A 19,424-nucleotide genomic window follows, 5' to 3' on the forward strand; every position below is an offset into this window, starting at 1 on the left:
GAAGAAGTCTTAGTACAGCATTATAAAGCTTGTTCAATCGTTTATGAAAAAGTTAATCAGTTAAAGGACTTATAGCTAATAATAACATCTTTGTTATCAAAGTCAATATGATATGAAGCATCAAACAAAACAAAATATCTAAAGATCAACTATAGCCTACCTGAAATCTAAGTTTGTGGAAAGGAATTAGTCCCGAAGACCCCGGGGGGGTCAATCTCCACATGACCTGCTACGCACCCGCGTCCAGAAAAAGCTTCGAAAAGGGTCCCGTTTCAGGCACTCAGGCTTCGTCGACGTCTTTGGCAAAAAGGGTTGCATTTCAGGACCATTCGCTGGTAAATCGCCGTTTAGGGTAGCCTTTCCTCTCTCTTCACGCCATTTAGGGTTGCTAATTTGGTTATGAAGATTACGCCGTTGAGGGTTGCAAATTTGAGAAGATTCGGGAGTAGGCCTAAGCCATAAACACCATGAAGAGCGTGATTTTAAGGGATACGAAATAATCCTCGCACACGCCGGCCAGCGCATCACTTATGAGAGAATACCCCCGTACATAACAGTATAGTCTCTAGTCTTACACCCAGCTCTATACTAGGCAGCACGCCTAGGGTTTAGGCCTATAGTCTACCATTTTGTTTGATTCATACCGGGGATTCTTATATTTATTTGTTTTTTTATTATCAATTAAAACAAAACAAAGAAGATGCAAGATTGATTAATGAATGTATTTTTCAACACATTAACTGGTATGGATTCCATTTTTTCAAGTTTTGATGAAATTGGTAAAACGAATAGCAAGTGATGCATCAGTCAGTCAAGGCAAACAACATTTTTCACTTGCATTTATTAATTTAGTCTAAAAGATGGCTATTCAAAGTGGCTAAGAGAGGTGCCATTGAGTGTAAATTATGCTGGCCTTACTTGCAATATTAAAAAATGCCGGGAATTTATACCTGTTGTATGTAACATCAATTTAACTTCAGTAATCAGTATGGTATAAATTTAATCGATTTCGATATGTTTACGCCAATTAGGGTATCGAATTGGGGGCTTTTCCCTGTTAACGCCAATTAGGGTGGCTTTTCTCATGGGTTACGCCATTTAGGGTTGCAAATTTAGTTAATGTAGTTACGCCATTTAGGGTGCATTTCTGAGGTTGTCGGACATGGGTGGGTAGCAGTCCATGTGGTGAGTAACCCCCCCCCCCCCCCCCCCCCCGGGCTGAAGACCAACCGGTGACATTATACAACATAACTCCTGACATAATGTAATCATGCTGTCACAAGTCTGTGTAACTTTAAACCTATATTTATTTTTTAAGGTTTGAATGAAGCATATGATGCACAGGTTTTGGCGTAAGTGAGTCAGTTTGTCTGACCACTTTCAGAGCGCTGGAAAATGTTCATAAGGTTGGATGTATCATACATGTATCTGAATGACTATCTTTGTTGTAAATCACCATGGTTTGGTAATCCATATTAGATCAAGTTTCAACTAAAAAGAGTTATGATTTGATATTAATTCCTTTCAATTACTTTACAAATTTCTGTGCAACATTTTAATACTTTTGCCAGGGCTGTAGTTATGGCTGGTGCTTCCAGGTCACAAGGCCCCTAGAAGAAACCATCTTCAATAGACTTTGTTTAATTTAACTACATCTTTGACTTTTGTGATATTACCAACCATATTAGATGTATCAGATGTATTAAAATTCCAAGTCTTTTTATCAGTACCGGTATTTGTTATAGCTTACATCCCTTTTTTGTATTTGAGTATAATCCAAAACCAAAGACAAAGAACTTGCCAATTTGAAATCTTCCATCTTACTCACTTGCCAATATTGATTTGGTATAAAGGTGTATTAATAGACGAGGATCATTGAGAATATGAAGATAAAGATCTCGAAAGAAATTCAAAGTCTACATTTGATATAATTTTATATTTGTATAAAAAGAAACCCTGTTAAATGTTTTTAATTGCCTGTGTGATTATGCATGAATGCTTTATAAATTGGTGCCATGTTGAAAGTAATTAAGAGAAAATGTATATTCTTTGTTTGTGCAGCAATCGTATTGAACAAAATTGAAAATTCCAATATGCACAGTATATGTAAATATGCAATGAATTCTATTTATATTTAATGATCAACAGAATTAGTGTATTCTTGTAATGTATATAGATGTATTTTGTACATGTATAGAGCACTAGATACACATAGCGTTGAATATATTTTTAAGACATCATGTATATAAAAGTCATTCCATTTTTTGTCATGTATTCAATTACTGTAGGTTTATAGTATTATATTATAGAAAGAAGTTAAGTAGTGTAGGTTATTTTAAAAAATTTTTGGATGGTGAAGATGCATATTTTTGCTTAGTTTCATATATTCTGAACTCTGGTTTAAATTTAATTAGCTGTAAGATTATGCTAAAATTAAGGAAAATTAAAATATGACAACTGTTTTTTTTTTCCTTTTACAATGTAATTTTTTATTTGACATTCTCTTTATACTAATGTTAATAACAAAAATTACATTTATAAATGAATTGCATAGGCCTGTATTTTACACAAATTTATTATCAAATGCAAGAGGAATCTACGTGTATTTGTACTCCTTATTTTATGAGCTACCATTCACCCATGAAGCTTTTTATGTAGAAATCAAATAGGAGCCAAAGATATGTTCAACCATTTATGTTGTATTTGTTGAAAACTGATTTCAAGAAGTAGTTTAAAAAATTGTATTCAGTGTGAAATTATTTTACAATATTACCTTTCCCTTGTTTTTCATTTCCCATTAACTTGCATCCTCATTTCTTTATTTATTTCTTTATGATAGAGTGTTGATCAAATACTTGGGAAGCTGTAACTTTCCCTCATGAGTATCAGTTTGTGTTATTTTTTCTCAAAGCTGCAAAAAAGAAAAAATTATGACTTTGTGATAAATGATATGAAAGTTTTCTTATCAAGAAATAGTCACATGGTCAGATATTTTCTTTTGATCTTTAAAATATTATCATTTAACAAGCTTTCTGGGCACTGTTGCACAAAGAGTTGCACTTAAATGTATCCATTGGTGCAACAGGGCTTGGCCTGGTCCTTAATGTACTGTTGTTTGTTGGAAGCTTGGCAAATTAAACCAATCGATCAATCAATGAATAAAGTAAAGAAATGTGATATTGCATATCATAATTTTGTTTAAATTGATATTTCAAAATTAATGAAAAATCTGACACAAACTAAAATGTATGTAACTTTTATGAATTCTCTACCTTATACTTTAGATTTGTTAGTAGAGGGTGCCAACATGAATCAGGCCTGTATTATGTGAAATTTGATGTGATCTGTATCAAAATCATCTATTCAGTAACCAAAAGCACATCTGTGACCAAATTTAGCTGGGGAAAAGTGTTTCAAGTCTTAAAGGGGAAGCTAACTCTCAGTGGTGATGATTTCTGATATTTCTGATAAAAGCAGAAAATTTTGAGAAAATATATTGGCAAAGGTTTAATGAAAATCCATCAAAGAATAAGAGTTATGACCGGATAAAAAAATTTCGGTGTGTGATGTCATGTATGTTCCCTTTCCCTTTATATCATGTAATGTATATCCCATGAATTCAAATATTCAAATGGAACACTGATGAATGAAAATATTTTTCTTGTAAGAAAGGGTTTTAAAATGAAAAACCAAGTCCACATATAAAAAACTGGTTTTCTTTGAGGGATTTTCATAATTTCACAAATATTTTTCTATATTTTTTTCTGTTTTTATTAAAACCAACTTATTGCCAGGGTAAACTTCATAATAATAATAATTGAACAAAGAGAGAAACAAACAATATTCTAGATGTTGTCTGATGGATTTGTTTATTTGAACAAAAACAGATGTCTCAAAGTGGATTTGCACAATGATTTTTTAAATAAAGATATATGCAAAAATCAATGAGACATTTTTTGTTTGTTCTTCTTGTATTGTGATAAAACATTGGAAGGGGGTTAGAGGTGATATCTTGTTGGTTAGATGAAATGATTACAAATGTCACAATCATATAATCATGATAATGTCATTGTTCGGAGAGTAGGTGGGGCATATAGAGTATTCAGAAAGAGGGGTAGATAGAAGGGGATCAGTGAGAGGAAGAGAGAGAGAGAGTGTAACCATCCATCCATCCACTGGCGGATCCAGGGGGGGGGCACAGCCACCCCCCCCCCCTTTGAGAAGCAAAACTAACATTTGTAATGGAAAAACAGAAGTGTGCCCCCCCCCCCTTTAAAAAGAAGACCTTTTTTCTTTTTGCTTGTCAAATTATTTCTGGGACGAAATATCTTTAATTTTTGGTTGAAAACCTTTTTCTTGGGGGGGGGGGGGGTTGTCGAAATTATCCTCGGAAAAATGTCCCCCCCCCCCCTTTTCTAAAATCCTGGATCCGCCCCTGCATCCATCCATCCTTTTTGCTTTCAAGAACCAACTCTACATGGCCTAACGTTAGCTGGCGCTGCTGACACCAAATGATATCGTCCAGTATGGCTTCAAGTTTCAAGAATATATCTATGAAGTACAATGTTATTGCGGAAAATCTGAAAAGAGCACCTAAGCCTAAAAATGTCACATTTCGAGGAAAGGCAAAGAAAGACCCGATGGCAAGTATTACTCTATTTTTATTGACTTTTTAAAGAGTTGTTTGCTGCGTGCTTTAGCCGAGATTTAGATTACAGTCCCAGCTACTGATTATCATGTAGGGCCTAATGTCAAGATGTTAAAGGTGCGTGTTTCTTATTGAACAATAGTCTAGATTCTAGACGTCGGTGTACTTGTTATTTCTCTCCCCTTGCTTCATTCTCCCTGCGCGCCATCCCCAGTGATCGCGCTATCCCCTCTTTCACGCCCCTGATGAGGGTAGGAAACCGTGGGGCTGTTTTCATTTCGGGCGTACGCGTAGAGGTCGAGCCTCGAGGATTGTGTTCTTGATCAACTGAAAAGCAGAACAGTCCTGGCAAAGCCAAAAGACTAATTGAACAACAGAGACTCCAACTCTCCCCGCCGCTTTCGGCAGATCTCCCGCCGAAAACCCATTTTCGCAAATATCCCGTTCTGCTCGAGATTTAATATCTCCCACCCAGGCCCTGTGTTTCCCGCTGAAGATGTACTCTCCTGCCTAAAATTATCTTTCTCCCGCCCAAACACCTTTTCAAACTAACTCAAATTTTCATATCCAAGCCGATATTCAAGTTAAAACTTAAGTAGAGTATAAATGCTCCGCGCGATCACGTACTCGTAAATCTAGCCGGCACGAGCTAGCATCACCCTTCTTTAGGCCCTCCTATGGCCTTCGTGTATGATTTGATTCATTGAATTGTTAGTACCATCCTAACTCCTAAGCCTAGGCGTATACTCCCCCCCCCCAAAAAAAAAAATAAATAAATAAATAACGACCAAGATTAAAAGAGAAAAGGGTGAAATATGATATAATTTTTCAATACGATGTCAAAGTCTATCACAAAGTTGGATTTTTGAAATGAAAATGTCAAAATTTTTACTTGCTCGCTTCGCTCGCTTTCATCTTTTTATTATTTTTACGCGATATGCCATATATCTAGCCCCCTCAAAATTTTTGGCTCATTACACTACTGGTGTCATATATATTGAAAAATTTGCCTGAGAGAGCATCTAGAACACTAGAGCTTCCTGGGTCCTTTTAGCGAGACCTGGACCCCGGCCGCAAGGTACTTGGTGCTTGTGATGTGCGCTTTACACACATCAAGTTGGAGTCTCCAGTTTGCTAGGGGATCCAGGCGGGAGAATCTCTAGATCAGAAGGTTCTTGGGGTTGGAGTCTCTGGAACAATTGCAAACTTTCTGAAATCTTAAGGTCTGTTTCAGGCCTCTACAAATTTTTTTTCGTCACTTGCCCTGTCGTGCAAGTGATGAAAAAATTTGCTTGCCCAATAGAAAAAACTGCTTGCCCTATTTGTTTTATAATTTTTTTTTATTATGACGGCACTATTATTTTTAAAGGTCATACAAAATAATAACAATTGAGAATCATGTACAGTATAAAAGAACACATATATAAAAGTTTATTTTCAGCAACGTAGGCCTGGGTCATTACGTTTATTTTGATTTTTTTTTCGCTATTTATAAATGGGGCTTAATTTAAGGTTTTTTAAAAAACCTTCACCAAAAGTTGCTAAAATTTCATAATTTGCATCTTTAAATCCACGAAATGGTTATCTGTTTGCCATATTTCATTAGAATTGTTTTGATTAAGTTGGAAACTATAAAGAAAGCCAGTGAAAAATATTCAGCTCTTTATTGACTCTGAAAAAGATCGTTTTATGATGTAAACAAAAAAAATCAAAAGTGGAGTGGCTAAAATTTCACATTTTGCATCTTTGAATCCATGAAATGGTAATTTCTTTTCCATATTTCCTTGAATTTTTTTTAAAAATTAGTTGGAAACTATCAAGAAAATTAAGAATATTCACCTCTCTCTTGTCTTTTCTTCATCACTTTATGATGCTACACTCGGTCAGTATTTTTTTTATTGTAGTCCTGCATGTAGACTTTCAGGGTTTTTTTTCTTCATGGTGTTGCAGCATTGATCGTTGATCATATCGTTTAATCGTTTTGATCGTTTTACACTTGGTCAACATGAAAGTCTACATGTGGGACTACAATAATAAAAAACATTTACCGAGTGTAACATCATCATATTTCAGAGTAAAGAAAGAGCTGAATATTCTTCATTTTTTTCAGTAGTTTCCAACTAAATCAAAAATATTTCAAGGTAATATGGAAAATAGATGGCCATTTCATGGATTTTTGTAAAATGTGAAATCTTAGCCACTTTTGGTGGGTTTTTTTTTTGGTGTGCATCGGCAAATTGCTCAAGTAGCGCATGCGCAGTCATTGCACACATAGAACGTAAGATGCGATGGCACAGTTTTTCGAAGGAGGTACCTAGCAATAAATTATTGGTAATTGGCGCTGATTTGACATCAGTTTCAAATTTAGAGGGTCTACTGATATTTTATTTCCCAAACAACCACTTGCCCGATCGGGCAATTGACTTTGTAAAATGCTTGCCCGTACGTCATTTTCACTTGCCCTGGGCAAGCGGGTTTGTCGCGCCCTGTCTGTATGAAGAAACAATAAATAGAATTTAGGTGAGGATAAATTGAATTGTGTATTTGTAATGCTGGGAGCCGGGCTGGGCTCTCTCAAGGTAGGGAGACCGCAAGGCAGTTTCCATACATAGGAACGATAATTTTATGAGAGAAAAAGAGGGATGAAAAGGTAGGAAATTCATAGAATTTATCAAAATTGTATTGACCAGAACCGAATCTCACTGCAAAATAGCTGTTCATACCAAGAAATCAGATAGGAAATATTTTTAGAAGAAATATCTGTCATCAATCGTCGAGGCATGTGCCGGAGCTCGCTATGGAAATAGCGAGACAATCAACCAGCGTGATGACATAGAACTGACTTGGAAGAGTCAAAATATTTTGCGAGTGTGACAAGAATCGCTTGTAAAATTGGTGTGTGGTGGGTGGTTGGTCCTAAAAAAGGGGTGCAAATGAGCACATTTGAAATTGTCGTATTCGTTGATCGCCGATGTTTATGTGCATAGAATCTGAGTCATCAATGTAAACATCAATGTAAACATGGGATTTGCTCAATTTTCTGCACAACTTTTAGACGAAAATTAGGTAAAACTGATCAATATTTTCACAGATATGCTTAGAAAATTAGATGGTCAATAAGGGGTAGGTCCAACCATACTGCTACAACTATACAAGTCATTTCATGAAATACTTCCCTGTTCTCATTCATTTGCCTTTAACTTATTTAGGGATGGTCATTCTGCCCAAATAAGATGAGAAGCTAAATGAGATACAGAATTTTGGTCATGCAAATATGAAAAGTAGAGCAAGCTTGGCTAGTAAGCCTAGCTGCCCTAGTATGCCTAGCTGCCCTAGTATGCCTAGCTTGGCTAGTATGCCTAGCTTGGCTAGTATGCCTAGCTTGGCTAGTATGCCTAGCTTGGCTAGTATGCCTAGCTTGGCTAGTATGCCTAGCTGCCCTAGTATGCCTAGCTGCCCTAGTATGCCTAGCTTGGCTAGTATGCCTAGCTTGGCTAGTATGCCTAGCTGCCCTAGTATGCCTAGCTGCCCTAGTATGCCTAGCTGCCCTAGTATGCCTAGCTGCCCTAGTATGCCTAGCTGCCATAGTATGCCTAGCTGCCCTAGTATGCCTAGCTGCCATAGTATGCCTAGCTGCCCTAGTATGCCTAGCTGCCCTAGTATGCCTAGCTGCCCTAGTATGCCTAGCTGCCCTAGTATGCCTAGCTGCCCTAGTATGCCTAGCTGCCCTAGTATGCCTAGCTGCCCTAGTATGCCTAGCTGCCCTAGTATGCCTAGCTGCCCTAGTATGCCTAGCTTGGCTAGTATGCCTAGCTTGGCTAGTATGCCTAGCTGCCCTAGTATGCCTAGCTGCCCTAGTATGCCTAGCTGCCCTAGTATGCCTAGCTGCCCTAGTATGCCTAGCTGCCCTAGTATGCCTAGCTGCCCTAGTATGCCTAGCTGCCCTAGTATGCCTAGCTGCCCTAGTATGCCTAGCTGCCCTAGTATGCCTAGCTGCCCTAGTATGCCTAGCTGCCCTAGTATGCCTAGCTGCCATAGTATGCCTAGCTGCCCTAGTATGCCTAGCTGCCCTAGTATGCCTAGCTGCCCTAGTATGCCTAGCTGCCCTAGTATGCCTAGCTGCCCTAGTATGCCTAGCTGCCCTAGTATGCCTAGCTGCCCTAGTATGCCTAGCTGCCCTAGTATGCCTAGCTGCCCTAGTATGCCTAGCTGCCCTAGTATGCCTAGCTGCCCTAGTATGCCTAGCTGCCCTAGTATGCCTAGCTGCCATTATTCTGTCAGACCAAGTGAATTTTTATTATTTAGTAAATTTTCTTGTGTTTGTCAAAATTCACTTTTGTCAGTTGTAATTAGGATGAAATAAATGCTATTTTACAACTGAAAGGAAATACTATCAATAATAGCTATTGAGAAAGGGATTAAAAGCTGTGCCAATACAAGGGTGCAGTGTAGAGCTCTGATGTTTACCTGACACCTTAAACCACTCAACCACAAACAAATTGATGGCAGATAGTATTAGGAGTCTTCTAGGCATAATTCAAATCTCTATATTTAAGATTCTTGCCAATTTGAGGATTGCTGGACATATTTGCTAATTTATCCAATAGTAGGCCAATTAAAAAACTCTAAATGAGGTAGGAGCAAGTAAAAAAAAATGGAGCCCTTCCCTTAAAATGTTCAAATCCAAACTAAAAGTTTTTTTGCAATAAGTCACTAATTTCACACTAATATAATAGAGGGCCCCACAGAAATGTGCTCAAATTAAGCTTTTGAGCATCCTAGTCTGTAATAAAAATATAATGCCAAAGATTGTAATAAAACTCAGATCATAAATGAATGGAATCTAATATTTCTTGTTACAAAAATTATACATTAAAGGAGAATGAAACCCTTGAAACCAGCTGAATCCATATCAAAGAGAAAAATCAAAGAAACATATTGTTGAAAGTTTGAGGAAGATTGAATGAATAATAAGAAATTTATGAGCATTTGAATATTGAGATCACTAATGCCATGTAGATCCTCCTATTGGCAATGCGACCAAGATCTGTGATGTCACACACGTACAACTCCCTCATTACTTTAGTACTTATTTCACTTATATTCTCACTTTTATAGAGTCTATCACAAGGTGAGGTGTTCTCTTTATGAGAGGACAAGTACAGAGGTTTCACAACATTATATCATTGATGAATCGTTTGTCATATGATTAGAATGAGCAAAAAGAGATGTTTTGGGGTATATTTTCAGTGTCCAAAAGGGGAGAGTTGTTCATCTGTGACATCATAGATCTTGGTCGCATTGCCAATTGGAGGATCTCCATAGCATTAGTGATCTCGACATTCAAATGCTCATAACTCTTCTATTGCTAGTCCTATTTTACTCAAACTTTTGTTGATCTTATTCTTTGATTTTTCTGCTTTCACAAAAGCTAACTTTCTCCAAGAGTTTCATTCTCCTTTAAAGACTTTTTTTGGAGTGTGTGTATATTGCATAGACTCAACACAGACAAGGTGTTGCAGACCACAAGTGCCACAAACAGTAGGTTCACTGCTCCAATCTGTTGTGTTAGTGTATGTTATCTTAAATTTGCTATTCTTTTGTTACCATCATGTTCTTTGTATAGGAAATATATCAAGATGGAATAGGGTCTCGTCTTCCTCAAGCCTACTTTAAGTGGAATAGAATCGGATATGAACCATCACCCGTTCACTGGATAGACAAAGGAGGTAAAGAAATTGACTTTATTTGGAGGAGATAGAAGATCGGGGAAGTATTAAGCTATCATGCCAATAAATTTGTATGAAAGAATCTTAATTTTTATCCTCATTAGAATGCTGCCAAATGTTGTTTTCAGATACGTAGGTATGTATCTTTATTGTTTTACTCAACATGAATATTCTGTAAAAAAATATGAGTCTCATCTTAGTTGTGGAATATAACGATAGCTGCAATTATAGGGTGCTTTTTTCGAGGATGTAAAGTTTATGGTAACTATTATATCCCAAGCTTTAGTAGGAGCTGCGGCTTAATAAAACCAGTCTTCTTAGGATGTGATGCTCTAGTGTCATTCTGTGAACACAAAGATTAAAGAATGCATATTAATAAAGCTGGATGTTCACTTAATTGTATTATTTTTCTTCCAGTTGATTGGGAGAAAGACCCTGTAACTGGTGATAGAAAGAGAGTGAACCGAGTCCCAATTGATATTCACTACCCACCTGAATCTCGTATGGGTTTATGGGGAGGAGAAGGATGGATAGCAGGATACAGAAAATCAAAAGGAGACAGAGGAGTAAGGTAAGGAGTTCTCAGTGATATGAGGATAAGCACGAATTGTGTTAAAAAAGCCACCATAAATGTTCTTTTTCTTCAATACTAATTGGGAAATGCAAGATACATACCTTAAAAAATAGCAAAATAAGTGAATTTCCCCAAATCAAGTATTATGATTATGGGGTATAGCAAGAAAGATGAGTTGAAGTTTAATATTAATCAGTCACAAATTTGCATTGTGTGGAAGCGCCGTGGTGTAGCGGTTCTGACTCTCGCCTTGTAATCAGAGGGTCGTGTGTTCGAATCCCACTATGGCCTAACGTCCTTTGGCAAGGCGTCAATCCACAATTTTTGCCACTCTCCACTCAGGTGTTAAATGGGTGCCCGGTAGGATGCGAAAGCCTATGTAGTATGCCTAGCAATTGAGTCTTGGAACTCTTGTTGGAATGCTCCCCAGGGAGTAGAGAAGGTGCATACATTGTATGCGGGCATGCAAGGATCCGATGACCGGGGTAATAGTAATCTGTAAAGCGCTTAGAGACGTCGTTCCGATGTGTTAAGCGCTATATAAATGCGGAATATTATTATTTAATCAAAGGACTTATACTTGATTTTTGGACGTTGATTTGGATGTGAATGCCCCATAAATACACTTTGGAATGAACAGAAATAAGAAAATAGCTTCCGTATAGCAGATCTTCATTTTTTTCCTGCTTTCATCGACTTCACTTGCTGTCACGAAGTTATATTTTTCAGTGACCCTACTCATTCAAATTGTCAATTCCTTTTGCTTTCAGATTAAACAATATCAACCATATAGACATTTGAATTATAAATTAAAGATGAGAAAAATACCTTATTACATTGCTGTTTTTTAGTCAACTGTTTGTTTTGTATTGTAAACTTCATATCATAGTAATGAAAGTTTCTAACAATTTTTTATCTCTGCCCTCCGTCTTTAACTCCCTTCTCTGAATTTCTCTTCCTCTAATATTACATCTTAAAATTTAATCCTGCTTTCTTTGACTTTCTGCTTTTAATTCTCTTTTTTTTCAATCTCAAATCATTTTAGACTAAAGAAAACCTGGAAGCCCAGAATTGCCAATAGAAATCTGTACAGTGAAATCTTGGATAAGAAGTTTGAGATTCAAACAACGAATCGGGTCATGGACCTCATTGATGAAGCTTATGGCTTTGATTTCTACATTCTTCAGGTTTGTCATTATCTAATAAAACAATTCAAGTCATTGCAAATTTATCTGGTTTAATTTTTAAAATAAAAACAATACACATAGCACCAATAGTTTCTTTGATTATCTCTCTTGATAAAAAGTGGCAGTCATCCCTTTTCTTTTCCTTTCTGAACGGATATAATCATAAAAATTAGTACTATATAGAGCAAGTTTGTACAAAAAAATACATTTTAAAAAGAAATAATATGAAGCAGAAAGTAAAATCTATGAAGGGGGATTCTTTTAGTTGAGTAAAGAGATAATTTGTGGAAACAAGTTATGATAGCCACTCTCAATCTACTTGAAAACTAATGATATATAGTTAAAATTACAGACACTTGAGAGCAATGAATAAATAAATCGGAAATAATTATAGATGACTACAGTTCACAGGATTGTTTGTGGTATATTCATTCTTTTTGTGGTTGAAATCGGCATCCAGTTGCTTAAAAGGTTCTCATAATACAAACAGATTTATTTATAGATTGTATTTTGTAATGTTGTATTCAACTTGGGCCTCATACAAGGCCTACATGTACCATGCTTTTAACAGTCAATACTTTTCTAGCTAAGATGTATTAACAATTAAGATGTATCTCTATTTGAATATTTATAGACACCTGCTGAGGATTTGAATTCATTAGTTGGCATGGTATTGAAAAGACATCTTTTACTACGGTTAGCCAACCCTCAAGATATGTATCCTGATGATCCACAGAGGAGAGATAAAATCTGCAATAAATATAAAAGATTTGTCATACCAGTAAGTTCACCTTTACCTTTCTCTTTTTTTCACACTATATTCCTTACCTCCCCTTTTACCTGAATTTGATATTGTTACATTGGTATCTATAGACATAGCATGTACATGTATGTATTTTTTCCCATATCAACACACCTAAAGCACTTTACAATGTAGTATATCTAAGTATAGTTCTTCCCTCCAAGTGCTGACAATGTATAAAGAGGATGTTAGAGAGAAAATAAATGTTGTTTTTAGTTTGTTTTTGATAACTGTACTGAAGGACAAGAATGGATGTTGCTAGGGAGACTGTTCCAAATACTAAGACTGATGAAACTTGTGCATTGTTGACCTTCATTGTAATTAATCTGTTTTTCTGTAAATTAATGACGTCAGAATATGTATAGATCTTACATGTTAAAGGAATTGTTGTAAATCGTTAAATTTGCATGCTTTTTGTCGTTGAGAGGATAGAGATCTATTTTTGTCTCGCCTGCATAGCAGAGCGAGACTATAGGCGCCGCTTTTCCGACGGCGGCGGCGTCAACATCAAATCTTAACCTAAGGTTAAGTTTTTGAAATGACATCATAACTTAGAAAGTATATGGACCTAGTTCATGAAACTTGGACATAAGGTTAATCAAGTATTACTGAACATCCTGCTTGAGTTTCAGGTCACATGACCAAGGTCAAAGGTCATTTAGGGTCAATGAACTTAGACCATGTTGGGAAAATTATTTTCAAAATCTTAACCGAAGGTTAAGTTTTTGAAATGACATCATAACTTAGAAAGTATATGGACCTAGTTCATGAAACTTAGGGCATAAGGTTGATCAAGTATTAGTGAACATCCTGCTGGAGTTTCAGGTCACGTGACCAAGGTCAAAGGTCATTTAGGGTCAATTAACTTTGGCCAAGTTGGGGGTATTTGTTGAATTACCATCATAACTTTGAAAGTTTATGGATCTAGTTCATAAAACTTGGACATAAGAGTAATCAAGTATCACTGAACATCCTGTACGAGTTCCAGGTCACATGACCATGGTCAAAGGTCATTAAAGGTCAATGAACTTTGGCCGTGTTGGGGGTATTTGTTGAATCACCATCCTAACTCTGAAAGTTTATAGATCTAGTTCATAAAACTTGGGATATAAGAGTAATCAAGCATCACTGAACATCCCCTGTGAGTTTCAGGTCACAAAACCAAGTCAAAGGTCAGTTAAGGTCAATAAACTTAGGCCATGTTGGGGTAATTGTTGAAGTGCCATCATAACTTTGAAAGTTTATGGATAGAGTGAATGAAATGTGGACATGGGTGTAGTTGACAGTCTTAAGTCTCTGTTCAAATGTCATTTATGGTCAATGAACGTGGTATTATGTCATTATATGAATGATGTTTTTGTGAATAATTATTTTATAGTAGTTTTCAAAGTTAGCACTGCTGCTATATTTTAATTCTTATTCACCATGCACGTACCCTTATCTAAATCAGTTGTCACTCAACTTAGTATTTTATTTTCACTAGTTATGGTGTTCACATTTTAAAAACATTTATATCCATTCTTCAAAGCAAATAAGAAAACAATTCATTTCTCTTGATAGAAACCATACTTATAGAGAAAACTATAAATTTTGAATTATTACACTTTATTGTTACTTTACATTTTATTTTTTATATGAAAGAATAACTGATATCTTGTCTAATAATTCTTCATTCATAACTTTATTTTCATGGATGATTGAGCATCAACCCTTTGAAGAGATGAATGGTAAACAAGAAATCCTCTGGTATCAAGTTTTGACTAAATCAGTAAATGTTGTCATTCCCCTTATCACAGAAAGAAGAAGCAGAATGGGTCGGTTTGACACCAGCAGAAGCGTTTGCTAAGCAGAGACAAATAGAGGCAGGAGCTGATCCAATCAGACCGTTACAAGAACTCTATACAGATGAACTTATAGCCAAATATAAAGGTAATATAAGAACGTTACAAGATGTAAAGTAATGATAATCATCTATATTTATTGTTCAAAACAGAAATCAGAAATTGAAATCCTCCAAAAGTTCATTGCTCCATTGATTGTGGTGCCTGGCAGCCACTGAGCAGCACCAAATTGATGTTGCTCTATCCCTTGAATGGATGAATGTTAAACTGGGCAGTACCAACTCCCCATCTATTAACGTCTTTTGCAGATTTTGCAATTTCATTTTATATTGCCATGTAATGTTGTATGAATTCATAGAATTAGAATTAGAATTTATATTAAGAATTGATATTCACATCCAAACTTATTCCCTTGACCTCTTTGAATTAAAATTGTGTATTTTCATTTTTTTTCTACCAAATATTTTTTGCTCTCCCCTTCTATCAATATCTGTTTGATCTTTTCTGCCCTTTCTTTCTCATCACACCCACACTCTTCTCTCTATTCCACTCCCCCAATTCTCTTGCCTGCTTTCATATTCAGAACATAAAGAGAAAAGTGATGGTCTATTCACATTCAGTAAAGAAGAAGAAGAAAAGTAAGTTGGAATCTACTCTTTCTCTCTTAGAAGGATTTTTAAATCTCAATATTAATGAAAGACATCAATACCATGCATCATGTGTATTAATGTATTTGATTTAGTTTAGTACAGTGCTTTGGCAAGCATATTAAGGGTAAAGCAATATCAATTTTATTTAAAATACTGGATAAAATATCTTTTTTTCTGGGTAAAATTGCCATGAGTATTGGTATAAAAATTTATTTTATTTGTCAAATAGTAATTCCCCATTCATACAATACTTAATACAACTCTCAGCGCTTATATTCCCGTTCTCAGACTCTGCCTCAACAGCACAGGATATTTCAATTAAACATAACTTTCTCACCGCATACATGCATGAAACATATCTTGAGCGAGTGTTAGGATCAGACAGAGAATATTGAAAAAATTAATTGAAGTTGATCTAATATTGTACCAATCATGGAAACTTCAAATTTACCCCTTTTTTCAACTGTTATAAGCCTACAATTTTGTTCAGCTGTAAATCTCTTGATGTAAGACCCCTTAATTGCATTCATTCATCCCTTAAATTTAATTGTCTATTCATTTTCTTGTAACAGAGCAAAGCCGTTCCTTCAGAGGTTTTTTGGAAGTGGATCTAAATCAAAGGATGATGGAACAAGTGTATGATGATAGGTATAGACCAGAAGATATCACAATATGTATGTATGTCTGTGGACATTGGACATTCTAGAAAGAACTATGGAACTGCTTTCCTACCAAGCTGACTGTGGTCCGAGGATTTGAGATTATACTTTGCCTGCATTCATTGGACCGTTTGGTCCATGAACAGATGGTCTAAAATACACCAACATGGCTATAAACACGTACTCAACTATATATTTAGACTAATTAATGTTTGGTTCAACAATCATCAAATATAGCTCTCACTGGTCTGTCATTTGGTCTAATGACAAGATGGTCTAATATCCTCTTCATCTACTTATTATTTTGCATTTCATCAAAATGATAACTTTGTTCATGAACAGGTCATCTAATCGCCTAGACTCAGTGGGGTTAGACCAAATAGTTAGTAAACGAACTGATAGTAGACGAACTTGTCGAATTGGGATTAGACCAAATGGAAAGTAGACCAAGTGGCAATTTACCATTGGACACTCCTTCGCTCTGGAACACCATACCAAAGTTCTCTATGGACAGTTACTTCAAATTGTATGGCAATAGAATGAGAAAAGGAAGAATATATTTGTGACAGCATCCCTTTTTGTTTTACAAGATTATGTCCTTCATGGTACAAACAAATGAAGTTATTTTCAGTAGCAACTGTGCATGTAATGAAATCCCCCTATTTGGTGTACATGCTCTCTACTAGTTGTCCCAGAAATAGCATAATGGTTGATGTTAAGAACCTTGCTGTACTTGTTTGTATCTTTGGATAAAGCATCTTCCTCCACAAAGAATTACAAGATCATTGAGTTTGGTGCATTTTTAAAAATCCTATCTCTTTGAAAATTCATTTTTGTCTGAAAATGGCTGTATATATGACCTTAATGATATTTCAGGGAAGTGCGCATCAATAGGGCTTACAGGCTTTCATCTGAAACTGATGAATTCAGGAATGGGCACTTTTTTGGCAAGAAATCAAATTCTGAGAATGATAATTTTCCTATTTTACTAAAAACAAGAATGATCGCATATGTGGTGAAGAAATGACTAAAAATGACTAAAATGACTAAAATGACTAAAAACAAGAATGATCAAGAATAAAAACAAGAATGAAAAAAGCACTCTACGGAATAGTCAACAAGCTCATGCATCGCAAGACCGAATCAGCTGCTGCACTTCCCCATCATTCCTCAGTTGCTGAGTTAGCTAGTGACTTCTCAAGGTACTTTACTGGAAAGATTGAGTCTATAAGATGTAACTTAGAGTCACACACAGTCATATCTGATAGGGCAGAGTCTGAGTCAATGAGAGAGTTCGATGGAAATGTACCTTCCTCACGTGATGACCATCTATCTGCATTTACGCCATCATCTCCTTTAGAAATACAGAGAATCATAAGGAAGTCCCCTTCAAAGTCTTGCTCTCTTGATCCTATACCAACTACAATTGTGAAGGAAAATGAGGACTTGATGGCTCTGCTGTTCTCAAGGATTGTAAATTCTTCCCTGCGGGAAGGAAAGTTCCCTGAAGAATTGAAACTCGCGCATGTAACTCCTGTCCTAAAGAAGCCATCACTTGATCGGGAGGTAATGAGCAGTTACCGTCCCATATCAAACCTACCTTTCCTTGCCAAAGTTGTTGAAAAGGTTGTTGCAAAGAGACTGACGACACATCTTCAAGACAACAACCTTCATGAGACCATGCAATCTGCCTATAAACGACTTCACAGTGTTGAGACAGCTCTTCTTCGGATATCTGATGACGTATTGAGAGCAGTTGACAATAAGAAAGCAGTGTTGATCATCCTCTTGGATCTGTCAGCAGCCTTTGACACAATAGATCATGATGTCCTTCTCCAGAGATTGCATGTTGACTTTAAGATTGATGCCACTGCCTTAGCATGGTTCCAGTCGTATCTCCACTGCAGACGACAGTTGGTGAACATCAAAGGTACTTTGTCAGAGGAGACTCTCGTGAAGTATGGTGTCCCGCAAGGTTCCGTCCTCGGACCGCTACTTTTTACTATGTATACTTCACCTCTTGGGGATATTGCTCGTCATCATGGATTGCAAGTTCACTTCTATGCAGACGATACACAATTGTATTTGACCTTTGACCCAAGGGTGAAAGATGATGATGCGGACGCTATTTCACGTCTGACTACCTGCCTCACAGTAATCAGGCAATGGATGGTACTGAATTTTGTCAAGCTAAATGATGACAAGACTGAATATCTAGTCATTTCTTCACCACATATGCGAAGCAAGATTGTTCCACAAAATCTTCAAGTTGGCTGTGTGTCTGTCCCTCCTTCAGAGAATGCTCGCAATCTTGGTGTCTTCTTTGACCAGGGTATGAAGATGGACAAGCATATTTCCAAGGTGTGCCAGGCAACTTACTACCAGCTACGGAACATATCGGCTATAAGATCACTACTCACTCGTTCTGCAGCAGAAAGCCTTATTCATTCCTTAATCACCTCCAGGATTGACTTCTGTAACAGTCTGCTGGCTGGTCTTCCTTCCACTATGCTGAACAGACTCCAAGGCATACAGAATGCTGCTGCTCGCCTGCTGACTGGTACAAAGAAATATGACCACAAAGAAATATGACCACATCACCCCTATTCTCACAGAGTTGCATTGGCTACCAATTAAGTACAGGATTGAATTCAAAATCCTCCTTCTTACTTTCAAGGCTGTGCATGGTGTAGCTCCAGGATACGTGACTTCCCTTATAGAACAGCGCCGTGTACGTCCTGGCTTGCGCTCATCTGGTACTGGCATCACTCTTCATGTACCCATCACACACCTAAGGGGATTTGGAGACCGTGCCTTTTCTTCTATTGCTCCACGCCTTTGGAACTCCCTCCCTTCTTCACTTCGTGAAATTGATAGCATAGAACTCTTTAAACAGTCTCTCAAAACTCACTTATTTCGGCAGATGTGTAGTGATTAACCTATTGGATGAGCCTGCGCCTTTGAATGTTTTTAACAGATAAATGGCGCAATATAAATGCTGTGGATCATCATCTTGCACCTCCTAATCCTGAGGAAAATTTAATGAAGCATCTCTATTTTCCATGACAAATTGACTCTCGGCCAATTAGATGCAAGAATTTTTTTCTTTTACTTTCATGAAATACTCCCCCTGAATGAGTACAATATCAGAATTGTGTAACAGTCTGGGCCAGTCCTTTGTACTCTTTGGTCCCATTTCATGAAAGTATTTAATTGAAGTTGCCAATAAAAGAAAGAATGCAACACATGTATGTGGTTATGGTATCCCAAATGAAAATATTTTTCGTGACATTGTCAGCAATAAATATAACAAACATTACGTATTAATGAAAGA

The 19,424-nt window shown here is 36.7% G+C and overlaps 1 protein-coding gene across 1 annotated transcript; it reads left to right on the forward strand.

Annotated features, from left to right (window-relative positions):
* The first annotated feature begins 4,486 nt into the window (after positions 1 to 4,486).
* LOC129260755 (large ribosomal subunit protein bL28m-like) lies at positions 4,487 to 19,422 on the forward strand. The gene is made up of 8 exons (XM_054898715.2): positions 4,487 to 4,643; positions 10,275 to 10,377; positions 10,795 to 10,948; positions 11,997 to 12,138; positions 12,773 to 12,919; positions 14,737 to 14,869; positions 15,365 to 15,419; positions 16,004 to 19,422. Exons 1-8 carry the CDS (start codon positions 4,512 to 4,514, stop codon positions 16,071 to 16,073), a joined length of 936 nt encoding a protein of 311 aa, XP_054754690.2. The 5' UTR covers positions 4,487 to 4,511; the 3' UTR covers positions 16,074 to 19,422.
* Positions 19,423 to 19,424: the final 2 nt, after the last annotated feature.

The sequence above is a fragment of the Lytechinus pictus genome, unplaced genomic scaffold (genome assembly GCF_037042905.1).
Source record: "Lytechinus pictus isolate F3 Inbred unplaced genomic scaffold, Lp3.0 scaffold_19, whole genome shotgun sequence".
Classification (NCBI taxonomy): Eukaryota; Metazoa; Echinodermata; class Echinoidea; order Temnopleuroida; family Toxopneustidae; genus Lytechinus; species Lytechinus pictus.